At 54.6% G+C, this 12,377-nt stretch overlaps 1 protein-coding gene across 10 annotated transcripts in view; it reads right to left on the bottom strand.

The window, feature by feature from the left end:
- Positions 1 to 1,222: 1,222 nt before the first annotated feature.
- The window catches only part of LOC105464094 (cerebral endothelial cell adhesion molecule), a 34,101-nt gene continuing 22,946 nt past the window's right edge, over positions 1,223 to 12,377 (bottom strand). For all 10 annotated transcript variants that reach the window (XM_071078402.1, XM_071078401.1, XM_071078400.1 and 7 more), the window contains 8 exons: positions 10,212 to 10,331; positions 9,797 to 9,873; positions 9,595 to 9,701; positions 7,151 to 7,283; positions 4,155 to 4,282; positions 3,767 to 3,970; positions 2,147 to 2,399; positions 1,223 to 1,725 (listed from right to left, as the gene is read on the bottom strand). In XM_071078402.1, the coding sequence (XP_070934503.1) occupies positions 2,147 to 2,399; positions 3,767 to 3,970; positions 4,155 to 4,282; positions 7,151 to 7,283; positions 9,595 to 9,701; positions 9,797 to 9,873; positions 10,212 to 10,331 (1,022 nt within the window). In that variant the 3' untranslated portion in view covers positions 1,223 to 1,725. The remainder of the gene's footprint in view (positions 1,726 to 2,146; positions 2,400 to 3,766; positions 3,971 to 4,154; positions 4,283 to 7,150; positions 7,284 to 9,594; positions 9,702 to 9,796; positions 9,874 to 10,211; positions 10,332 to 12,377) is intronic.

Raw genomic sequence — 12,377 nt, 5'->3', positions numbered from 1 at the left:
AGCCATCTCCCCTCCCACCCCTCCGGCTGCCTGAGTGCAGGCATGACAGACAGTGGCTGGGCCCAGAAGCCCGACCCTCTGGGGGTGGGGGAGAGGCTTGCAGTTCCCATCAGCTGCTGCGGGTCGCCCCAGCACCAAGGGGAGCCTCACTATGGCCCACGCTCCCTTCCTGGTGTTGACCCCAACCCAGCAGGGAGCATCCTGTCCAAGTACAGGCTCTGCCTCCTTGCGCCCTCTGGTGGCCACACTGGTTAGCGCCAGAGGGGAACCCAGGATCTCCCCCAGCCCCTCCCAGGGGGTTCCTCTTCCCCTAAGTCAAGGTTTCAGCTGCACAAGAGATGATCCAAAGAGCTGGGGGATATCAGCAGCCCTTGGACTGGCTGGGCCCACCCTGACCAGCAAGGTGAGGCTGGTAATGACTTCGGGGATGACTACATCCGCCCCACTGGGTGAGCACTCACTGTGGGCCAGACTCAGGCCAGGCCACTCTATACCCAACCAGCCACAATGACCAAAGAGTAGACTAAGGCCCAGGGAAGGGATGACACCCACCCAAGATCACCCAGCACAGAGGTGATGCTGGATCGGCCTGACTCCTCGCCTGTCCTCCCGTCTCTCTCCCTCTAATTGCTCAACCATAGATCAGGAAGCCTCCTCCCATGCCAGCTGAGATACAGAGGCTCAGCCATAAGTTAAAAAATATGAAGTAAAAATACAAAAATTAGCTGGGCGAGGGGGCGCATGCCTGTAATCCCAGCTACTAGGAAGGCTGAGGCAGGAGAATCACTTGAACCCAAGAGGCGGAGGCTGCAGTGAGCTGAGATCGCGCCACTGCACTCCAGCCTGGGTGACAGAGTGAGACTCCATCTTAAAAACAAACAAATATATATACACATATATAAAGTGGCAGGGTGCAGTGGCTCACGGCCTCTCATCCCAGCACTGTGGGAGGCCAAGGTGGGTAGATTGAGCCCAGGAGTTTGAGACCAGCCTGGGCAACATGCAAAACCCAGGCTCTACAAAAAAATACAAAATAAAATTTAGCCAGGCGTGGTGGCACATGCCTGTGGTCCAGCTATGTGGGAGACTGAAGCAGGAGGATCGCTTGAGCCCAGGAGGTTGAGGCTGCAGTGAGCTGGGTTTGCGCCACTGCACTTCAGCCTGGGCAATGGAGGGAGACCCTGTGTCTATATATATATACACACACACACATATGTGTATATATATTTAAAGTGCAAATGGCTTTTATTGAGGGCCTACTGTGTGCTGGGCAACAGTCTGCAAGGGTCGTCCTCTACCTCTCTGTACTTTGCACCGGCCAGGGAGGAGGGTGCTGGGGAGACCTAAACATCAAGCTGGGGGAGGGTGCTGAGGTGGAGGTAGAAGGGGGCAGAGGGGTCCCTCAGCTGAGTCCTTAGGGAGGGAAGGGCGCATGGGGTATGCCCAGCTTGAAACAGAAGGCTGGGGGCCACCAGGCCCTGAATCAGGCCAGGCAGGGTCAAGGGGCCTGGAAGTCCTGTTCCTTTGCGGTGAGACCTTTAGGGAATGGGATCCATCTCTGAGTGGTTTCTCCTGATGAAAGACAGGTCCAGAGGGCAGAGTGGCCATGCCCAAGGTGGTGGCCAGGTCTGACTGGATCTGCAGTCCCTGCCAACAACCTCCTCCTCTGCTCTCTGGGCAGTAGTGGCCTGCTCCTGGGCACGCCTTTGCAGTCATCACCTGGACCTGGTGGGACAGGAGGAGCAGGAAGAGAAAGAGAATTAGACAGAATCAGAGAGAGACAGATACCGACAGATATAGGAAAACAGAGGCAGAGACAGGCAGAGAGAGGAAGAGCTAGAAAGGGATGCAGAGACAGCTGAAGGTACAATTAGAGACAGACACAGAGCCCAGGCACAGTGGGTCACGCCTGTAATCCCCAGCACTTTGGGAGCCGAGATCATGCCACTGCACTCCAACCTGGGTGACAGAGCGAGACTCCGTCTCAAAAAAAAAAAAAAAATGGACACAAAGGCAAAGCTAGAGATGGAGAGAGGGAGAGAGAAGGCTGAGAAGGGGGAAAACAACCCCAGATACAGTCATGCCATCAAAGGGGAGAGCAAGTCAAGGTCTACGGGGCTGGGGCCTCTTTCCACCCCGGCCTCACCTAGAGCTCATCTCGAGGCTGGGGTTGGAGGCTGTGCCCACTGCTGCCAGCCATGTCCAGGCGAGGGCTGCGCAGGGCCTTTTGGGAGCCACTCCAGCTGATGAGGCGGCCGCTGTCGTCATCCCATGGAGAGGAAGTCTCCGTGTCACTGAGCCACTCGGCGTCCCCGGCATAGTGGGTAGGGGCAGCAAGCAGGGGCCGGGCAGAGAAGGCCACCAGGTCCCTCGGCCAGAAGTGTGCCTTGTACTGCTCGCTGTAAGGTGAGAGGACAGCTCAGGAGGACTGAGGCGGGCCCCTACTCCCCGCTCACATGCCTGCCTGGAGCCAGGCACCTTGCCTGCCCAAAGCACCTCACTCCCTGTCATCTAGTCCTCACAACAGCCCTGAGCAGTGGCACTTCTACTATCTCCATTTTCCAGATGAAGAAACGGAGGCTGAGAACAGCGAAGTCATTTGATTAAAAACTGCACGCAGCCGGGCACGGTGGCTCATGCCTGTAATCCCAATACTTCGGGAGGCCGAGACGGGCAGATCACCTGAAGTCGGGAGTTCGAGACTAGCCTGACCAACATGGCGAAACCCCATCTCTACCAAAAATACAGTGGCTCACGCCTGTAATCCCAGCGCTCAAGTGATCAAGCGGATCACTTGAGGTCAAGGAGTTCGACACCAGCCTGGCCGACATGGAAAAACCCCGTATCTACTAAAAATACAAAAAAGTTAGCTGGGTGTGCTGGCGGGCCCCTGTAATCCCAGCTACTCAGGAGGCTGAGGCAGGAAAATCACTTGAACCTGGGAGGCGGAGGTTGCAGTGAGCCAAGATCGCGCCAAGGCACCAAGATCTTGCCACAGCACTCCAGCCTGGGCAACAGAGCAAGATTCCGTCTCAAAAATAAATAAATAAATAAATAGGCCGGGCGCGGTGGCTCACGCCTGTAATCCCAGCACTTTGGGAGGCCGAGGCAGGCGGATCACAAGGTCAGGAGATCGAGACCACGGTGAAACCCCGTCTCTACTAAAAATACAAAAAATTAGCCGGGCGCGGTGGCGGGCGCCTGTAGTCCCAGCTACTCAGGAGGCTGAGGCAGGAGAATGGCGTGAACCCGGGAGGCGGAGCTTGCAGCGAGCCGAGATCGCGCCACTGCACTCCAGCCTGGGCGACAGAGCGAGACTCCGTCTCAAAAAAAAAAATAAATAAATAAAATAAATAAATAAATAAATAAATAAATAAATAATAGCAGGGTATGGTGGCATTTGCCTGTAATCCCAGCTACTTGGGAAGCTGAGGCAGGAGAATTGCTTGAACCTGGGAGGCAGAGGGTGCAGTGAGTCCAAATCATGCCACTGCATTCTAGCCTGGGCAACAGAGCAGGACTCCATTAAAAAAAAAAAAAAAAAAAAAAAAAAAAAAAAGCCTGCGTGTGCTGCGCAAAATACACACCGAGATTGGTCTGACTCTAAGGTGAGGCTGAGCCACTCCTTGGTGACCTGGGCCAATGACTTGGCCTTGCCAGTCCCAGTCTCCCCATCTGCCCGGTGAGGGGACTTCCTACTGATTGAGGTGAGTTCCCAGAGGGGACGCCCCTGCCCTGCCATGCCCGGCCCCCATCAGAGCCTCACTTGGGGTGCTGGTCGAACATGATGGGCAGGAACTCATCCACAGGCAGCATGCGGCGTAGAGGCTGTGAGGCCAGCAGCTTGCGGGCGCCCGCCAGGCTCAGGGCGTAGGCCAGCGTCCAGTAGGAGTACCCGGCCACCACCAGGCCCGGCAGCCCCTCCACGGCTGCCTCCTTCTCAGGGTTCACCTGCTTCCGCCCGAGGTAGCTGAAAGTGACACCAAGGGGCCCAGGACTCTCTTAGGTCCTGGGTATCATGAGACCCTCCACCCCGCACCCGTTCCTTCAGGGCCAGGCTCTTGGAGGAGGGGCTGGCCAGGGTCCCAAGCAGGAAAAGGCAGACTCCGGAGGCCCACCCCGCCCCCCCGTCCCTGAGGGCGCAGGCTGCCTACATCAGGTCCCATGGCAGTTTCTCTGCCTCCACATCCTCCATCAGCCGCTCCAGCCTCCCCTTGAAGTTGCTCTCAAAGCGCACGTCATCCTCAAACACCAGGACCTGGGACAGGCCCCTCGCAACCACCTGTGATACACGATGGGGTGGGAGATGGCTCTTCAGAGTTCAGCTGTCCCCTCCCTCCACGCTGCAGCCCACAGCCTCTCCCTGGCCTCGGTTGGCCTGGCCACGTCATGCAGTTGCCCCAAAGCCTGCTGGGGGCCCCACTGCCCGGGACCTGAAATCCCAACCTCACTCTGGCATCTGAGGCTCTCCAGATAGAATCATGATGGTAACCATGGCCCCTGCCACATTCCCTGAGTGCTACTGTACCCCAGGGCTGTGCCACTGCATATCTCCAGGGGCCCTCAGGAGGCAGGAAATGACGATCCTCAACTGCAGGAGGGAGGAGGACACGCAGAAATGGGAGACTGCCTGTCCAAGGACACACAGCCAGGAAGCGGCAGAGCTGGGATACGAACCCGCATCTGCTGAACACCAGGGCGCAGCTGGCCACTTTGGCCTTCTGCAATTTTCTTTTCTTTTTTTTTTCTTTCTTTTTCCTTTTCTTTTTCTTTTTTTTTTTTTTTTTTGAGACAAAGCTTTACTCTTGTTGCCCAGACTGGAGTGAAATGGCCTCCCAAGTCAGGGGGCTGCATGGAAGAGGAGCAGGAACGGTGGAGGCCAAGGTAGCCATGGCTAAGGCCAGGAGCCATCTCCCCTCCCACCCCTCCAGCTGCCTGAGTGCAGGCATGATAGACAGGGGCTGGGCCCAGAAGCCCGACCCTCTGGGGGCTGGGGAGAGGCTTGAGTTCCCATCAGAAGATAGTCTCGGCTCACTGCAACCTCCGCCTCCCGGGTTCAAGTGATTCTCCTGCCTCAGCCTCCCAAGCAGCTGGGATTACAGGCGCCCGCCACCACACTGGGCTAATTTGTGTATTTTTAGTAGAGACAAGGTTTCACCATGTTGGCCAGACTGGTCTTGAACTCCTGACCTCGTGATCTGCCTGCCTCAGCCTCCCAAAGTGCTGGGATTACAAGCATGAGTCACCGCACCTGGCCTGGCCTCCTGCTATTTTCTTTCTTTCTTTTTTTTTTTTTTTTTTTGAGGTGGAGTTTCGCTCTTGCTCAGGCTGGAGTGAAGTGGCGCGATGACTCACTGCAACCTCCACCTCCCCCGTTCAAGCAATTCTCCTGCCTCAGCCTCCCGAGTAGCTGGGTGGGATTCTAGGCATCTGCTACCATGCCCGGCTAATTTTTGTATTTTTAGTAGAGACGGGGTTTCACCATGTTGACCAGGCTGGTCTCGAACTCTTGACCTCAGGCGATCCACCCACCTCGGCCTCCCAAAGTGCTGGGATTACAGGCGTGAGCCACTGCGCCCGGCCTCTCCTGCTATTTTCTAAAGGAAGCTGGGCTGGGTGGGGATTGGGAAGACCCCAGCCCCGAATATCCCAAATAAAAAGTACTTTCAATAACTTTTGGAAAAGTTACTTCAGAATAACTTTCGGAAAACTACTTTTGATAACTTCTGTGAAAAGAAAAGGAAATCAGCTCAGAAATTAGTGAAGCCGGGAGCGCTGGCTCATGCCTATAATCCCAGCACTTTTGGAGGCTGAGGTGGGTGGAATCACTTGAGCTCAGGAGTTCGAGACCAGCCGCCTAGCCAACATGGCGAAACCTTGTCTCTACAAAAAATACAAAATTTAGCTGGGTGTGGTGGTGCGCGCCTGTAGTTTCAGCTACTTGGGGGGCTAAGGTGGGATAATTGTTTGAGCCCAGGAGGTCCGGGCTGTGGTGAGCCATTGCACTCCTGCCTGGGTGCCAGAACAAGACCCTGTCTCAAAAAAAAAGTAGTGAACCATGTTCTGAGATGGTAAAAAAGTCAACATAGGTTGAGCGTGGTGGCTCATGCCTGTAATCCCAGCACTTTGGGAGGCCAAGACGGGCAGATCACCTGAGGTTGGAAGTTAGCTGGGCATGGTGGTGCATGCCTGTAATCCCAGCACTTTGGGAGGCCAAGACGGGCAGATCACCTGAGATTGGAAGTTAGCTGGGCTTGGTGGCAGGTGCCTGTAATCCCAGCTACTCGGGAGGCTGAGGCAGGAGAATCGCTTGAACCCAGGAGGCAGCGGTTGCAGTGAGCCAAGACTGCATCACTGCATTCCAGCCTGGGCGACAGAGCAATATTCCATCTCAGGAAAAAAACGAAAACAAAAAAAACCCATAATGCTCACATACACATGCACGTATATTTGGCTATAGCAGAGAATAAAAACAAGGAATCCGTGTCCCATCTCCTGGAGGGGCTGCCCTTGGAGGGCTTAGTTCCCCTGTTCTCTCCAGCCATGTCCAGCAACCTCTCCCCTGCGCTCACACTCCCAGCCCCTAGGCTGAGGCTTCCTGGCCAAGTACTGAGCACATGCTGAGTCCCAGGCTTCCTTCTTTCTGCTCCTAAACACCTTCCTGCCTCAGGACCTTGGCACCCACTGTTCTCCTCTGCCTAGAAGGCCTTTCTCCCTGCCCCTCAATAGTGACACCAACTCTGACCTCTCCTACACCAGGTGCCTTTTAAAGTGGCCCACACCTCTCCCCTCCACTGCAAGCTTGGTTTTCTTGATTTTTTTCTTGGTTTCAGTAACCCCCCTCTGGTCCCTGAGCCCCAGGGGGATCCCTTTTTTGGAGGAAGGAGCAGATATGCATTGTTCCTGTCCTCCTCTGTGTTCTCAGAGCAGAATATCTCCTAGCACACAGTAGGTGCTTAAGAGAGACTGCAGAATGCAAACGGGTACCGCTTAGCGGTGCCCACTGGGGTGCTGAACAGAGGAGATTGAAAGCTGCTGGCCAGGTTTTGATGCATATCTTCATTCATGCACTCGTTCACAGAGCAGTGAATAGAACAAACTGGCCCCGTTCTCCCCGAAGGCCGTGGGTGGAGGAAGCAGGCGCCCTCACCTCTTCCCAGATGGAGTAATGGCTGAGGAAGCAGCCCACCTCGCCCTTGGTCAGGGTGCGGCCTGAGTAGGGGTCCTGGTAGCCCGGGAGCAGGTCTACGCCGAGGCTCCTGATGGCACTGCTGTTGAGCATCCTGAGGGACACAGGTGTGATGGGTGAGGGGTGCCTGCCAGAGAATCCCCCAGAGGGGCCAGGCCTGTGCCTGGTGGGGATGGTCACACTGGAGTCGGGTTTGAAGAAGGTTTCCGCCTTGTAACTCTTTTGTGTGACCCGAAGCTGTCAAGGGACTGGACCTGGGGAACTGGAGCCACTGTTGCCCAGGCTGGACTGCAGTGGCACGATCTCAGCTCACAGCAACCTCTACCTCCCGGGTTCAAGCAATTCTCCTGCCTCAGCCTCACAAGTAGCTGAGACTACAGGCACACACCACCACACTTGGCTAATTTTTTTTTTTTTTTTTTTTTTTTAGTAGAGACGGGGTTTTACCATGTTGGCCAAGCTGGTCTCGAACTCCTGACCTCAGGTGATCTGCCCACCTCAGCCTCCCAAAGTGCTAGGATTACAGGCGTCAGCCACCACACCCGGCCACCTCAGGAGTTCTGAGGATAACTATTAGGACGTGTCCTAATATGATAGGATAGAGGTTACCCTTGAGGAAAGGGTGGGATGGTAGGGGGCTGCCTGAGGGGGAGGCACTCTAGGAAAAATGTGGGAACATGAGAGATACTTCTTGGGCAGAGGCCCAAGCAAAGGATGGATAGCCTATGATCAAGAGACCTCGGGGGACATGGTGTCTCACACCTGTAATCCCAGTGCTTTGGGAGGCCAAAGTGGGAGGATTGCTTGAAGCCAGGAGTTCAAGACCAGCCTGAGCAACAGAGAGAAACCCCATCTCTCCAAAAAAAAAAAAGTTTTTTTGAGACAGACTCTCACTGTTGTCAGCCCAGGCTGGAGTGCAACGGCACGATCTTGACTCACTGCAACCTCTGCCTCCTGGGTTCCAGCAATTCTCCTGACTCAGTCTCCTGAGTAGCTGAGATTACAGGCGCCCACCACCACGCCCAGCTAATTTTTGCATTTTTAGTAGAGAGAGAAAAAAATTTTTTTGAGAGAGTCTCGCTTTGTCCCCCAGACTGGAGTGTAGTCGTGTGATCTCGGCTCACTGCAAGCTCCGCCTCGCGGGTTCACGCCATTCTCCAGCCTCAGCCTCCTGAGTAGCAGGGACTACAGGCGCCAGCCACTATGCCTGGCTAACTTTTTGTATTTTTAGTAGAGACGGGGTTTCATCATGTTAGCAAGGATGGTCTCGATCTCCTGACCTCACGATCCACCTGCCTCGGCCTCCCAAAGTGCTGGGATTACAGGTGTGAGCCACCGTGCCCGGCCCTGCCAAAAAGTTTTTTTAATTAGCTGGGCATGGTGGTGCATGCCTGTAGTCCCAGTTACTCAAGAGGGTGAGGCAGGAGGGTCACTTGAGGCCAGGAGTTCAAGACCAGCCTAGGCAACAGAGTGAGACCCTGTCTCTATGAAAAAAATTTTTCTTAGCTGGGTGTGGTGATGCAAGCCTGTAATCACAGCTACTCAGATGGCTGATGGAGGAGAATCACTGAAAACCCGGGAGGCGGATGTTGCAGTGAGCCAAGATTGCACCACCACACTCCAGCCTGGGTGACAGAGCAAGACTCTGCCTCAAAAAAAAAAAAAATTATTTTTAATTAGCTGGGTGTGATGGTGCACGCCTATAGTCCAGTTACTCAGAGGCTGAGGCAGGAGGATTGCTTGAACCCAGGAGTTTAAGGCTTCAGTGAGCCATGTTTGTGGCACTGCACTGCGCCCGGGTAACAGACGGAGACGCTGTCTCTAAAAAAAAAAAACAGAGCTGAGCACTTGAAGCAAATAGCAGCAGATGACATATGGGGCCACAGGACCCCTAGTGGCTGGAGAAGCCTGGCCTCTGGATTCCCCAGGGGAACATGGCTGCCCTTTCCCGATCTCCGCCCACCAGGAACTCAAGTCCAGGATGGAGAGTAATAATACTGAAAATACCTAACCTTTGGAAACTTACTATGTGCCCGGCCCTGGCTAACTTCACTAAACCCACAAAACCCTAAGAGAAGGGCACAGTTATCTGCTATTTATACAAAAGGGCTGAGAGATGGGGGTAGCTGGCTGGAGGTCACACATTCAATAGCTGGTAGAGCTGGAACCCAGGCCGTGGAGCCTCAGCCACTGTGCTCGCCTCCTCTGGTGAGCAGCGGGAGGGTGGCTTCTCCCACGTGTGTCTGCTCCGGAACTCCCTGACAGAGTATTACTCAGACCCCATTTGGATACTTCCTGGGACAAGAAACTCATTCAACCTGTCTGCTTTTCCCAGTCCTAGGGGGCTTGGAGATGGACCACACTGCTCCCCCAAGAGCTCAGGGCCCCGTCCCAGGCAGCCTCACCGGCCGTCCACAGCGTCCACCACCCGCCCAGAGATCTCCATCTCCCAGAGCGAGGCGAGCATGCGTTCTCGACGGTCAGGCCTGCGAGCCAGGCTGATGACAAAGACCTGGAGGAGGCAGGGGGTGGGCGGTAAGTGCAGGGGAGAGGGAGGGGAGGGCCCATTCACCTCCTAACGGCGAGCCCACAGGCTCGGGGACTTACCTCATCAAACCCTATCTTGCTGGGCCTCTTGGAGGGCCGAGTCACATGAGCTGAGGCCTGCATGGGGGGGCCGTCCACTGCAAAGGGAAGTAGACCCCAAGCATGAGTCCCTACTGACTCCTGTTAGCAGTCACCCTGAAGTCCTAGCCCCCAGCCTCATTCCTGCCCCCAGCCCGGCAGAACACCCCACAGGCTGGGACCTCGGAGATCACAAGATCCACCTGTCCCCGTTGTAAGGATGTGAGACTGAGGCCCAACAGGGAAAGGGACTTTCTCAGAGTCATGGAACGAGTTAGCGGTAAGGCTGGAACCCCAAGGCCAATGCCCGCTCCAGTACAGGGCCTAAGGAAAGGGGCACCATGGGGAGGCAGGGAGCCCTGGCAGCAGGCGGGTGGAACAGTTCCCCAGCCCTCACCTAGTGCTTCTAAGATCAGGTGGATGAAGTTGACCCTCTCGTCTTCCAGCCCCTGGTGGGATTTCACGGGCACATTGATGTACCCATAACGGTGCTCATTGCACACGTGGACTGCGACCCCTGCAGAGACAGGCTGAGTGAGAGCTACAGTGGAGGCGGGGGGCTCTCAGAATCCAGCTGAGAGGTCCTAGGCCCAGCAATGCCAGTTACCCGTGTCGGTCTTCTCTAGGACTCAGTTTCCCCACCTGTAGGACCAGAGGGAGAAAGGGCTTGGCTCACACAATATCTAAGGGGTTGTTCTGCTGAGATGGTTCATTCATTCAATATACCTGTCCAGGGCACCCACTGGAAGTCAGGGTTACGGCAGTGAGCAAGACTGAGTCCCTGCCCTCAGGGTATCAAGGTGAGGCAGGAGCAGGCAAACTCCCACCCACCACAGCCACAGGATGGCAGTGAGCCCCACTGCTCTGTTCCCTAAATCCCCCCATCTCTCCCGATCCCCACCACCCCACCTAGATCCAAGGGCCATCGCCTTTTCCCCAGACCCCTCCACTTCACCCCACACCCTCTGGGGCTCCCTTCCACAGTATCTTTCACCTGGCAGCCAGAGTGGCCTTCCCAGGCTTCAATATTTGTCACTTTTTTTTTTTTGAGACGGAGTGTCGCTCTGTCGCCCAGGCTGCAGTGCAGTGGCTCATTGCAAGCTACGCCTCCCAGGTTCACGTCATTCTTCTGCGTCAGCCTCCCTAGTGGTTGGGACTACAGGCACCCGCCACCACGCCCAGCTAATTTTTTGTATTTTTAGTAGAGACGGGGTTTCACCATGTTAGCCAGGATAGTCTCGATCTCCTGACCTAGTGATCTGCCCGCCTCGGTGTGATCTTGGCTCATTACAACCTCTGTCTCCCGGGTTCGAGTGATTCTCCTGCCTCAGCCTCCTGAGTAGCTGTGAATACAGGCGTGCGCCACCATACCTGGCTAATTTTTGTATTTTCAGTAGAGATGGGGTTTCACCATGTTGGCCAGGATGGTCTCGAACTCCTGGCCTGAAGTGATCCACCGCCCCCCTAGGCCACCCAAACTGTTGGGATTACAGATGTGAGCCACTGCACCCGGCCAATATTTGTTACCTTTATTATAACTATCCTCAGGGGCAGGCACACGGTGCCAATTAAAAAGCTAACCCAGGCGGGGCACAGTAGCTCACGCCTGTAATCCCAGCACTTTTGGAGGCCCAGGCAGGCAGATCACTTGAGGTCAGGAGTTCAAGACCAGCTTGGCCAACATGGTGAAACTCCATCTCTACTAAAAATACTAAAATTAGCTGGGTGTGGTGGTGGCTGCCCGTAATCCCAGCTACTTGGGAGGCTGAGGCAGGAGAATCACTTGAACCTGGGAGGCAAAGGTTGCAGTGAGCCAAAGTCACACCACTGCACTCCAGCCTGGGTGACAGAGCAAGACTCTGTCTCAAAAGCAAACAAACAAACAAAAAACAAATGAAAGCTGACCCTATTCCCAGCATCGAGCACAGAGCTTGGCCCAGAGCAGGGCTATAATAGCTGGCTGTTAGAGACTGAATTCCTTCAAATCATTGACCGATTAACAAGGGCTGTCGCTTGAAGCAGGGATAGCACATGAAAAATAACAGAATGCTTTTGTTTTCGCTTGTGTTTTCCTCTCCAATTGTTTCACCTTCACTCACTTTTTCCACTTGATAAGATTTCTTCTTGCATGTCTGCACACTGCAGATTTCTCCAGCACAAAACAAAGAATCACAACACCCTCCTTACCGGCTGCCACTAATTACTTAATTAAATCGTCACCTCTAATTTACCCTGACCACCTGCAAAGTTCTTCTCCGTGCACCAGATAGTCTTCAAGGTCAGAATTACACATTCTCTGCAGCCTTCTCAAGAGCTTCACTCCAACATGAGTGTCTCCACTCCTCCCTCTCATCCACAGGACTGGATTTTTTTTTTTTTTTTTTTTTTGAGATGGAGTCTCGCTCTGTCACCCAGGCTGGAGTGTAGTGGCGCGATCTCGGCTCACTGTAAGCTCTGCCTCTCACGTTCATGCCGTTCTCCTGCCTCAGCCTCCCAAGTAGCTGGGACTATAGGCACACACCACCATGCTCGGCAAATTTTTTGTAATTTTTTTTTTTTTTTT

This window comes from Macaca nemestrina, chromosome 14, assembly GCF_043159975.1.
Source record: "Macaca nemestrina isolate mMacNem1 chromosome 14, mMacNem.hap1, whole genome shotgun sequence".
Taxonomy (NCBI): domain Eukaryota; kingdom Metazoa; phylum Chordata; class Mammalia; order Primates; family Cercopithecidae; genus Macaca; species Macaca nemestrina.
Note: the sequence above shows the minus strand (reverse complement) of the source record. Positions and strands in the feature narration are given on the sequence as shown.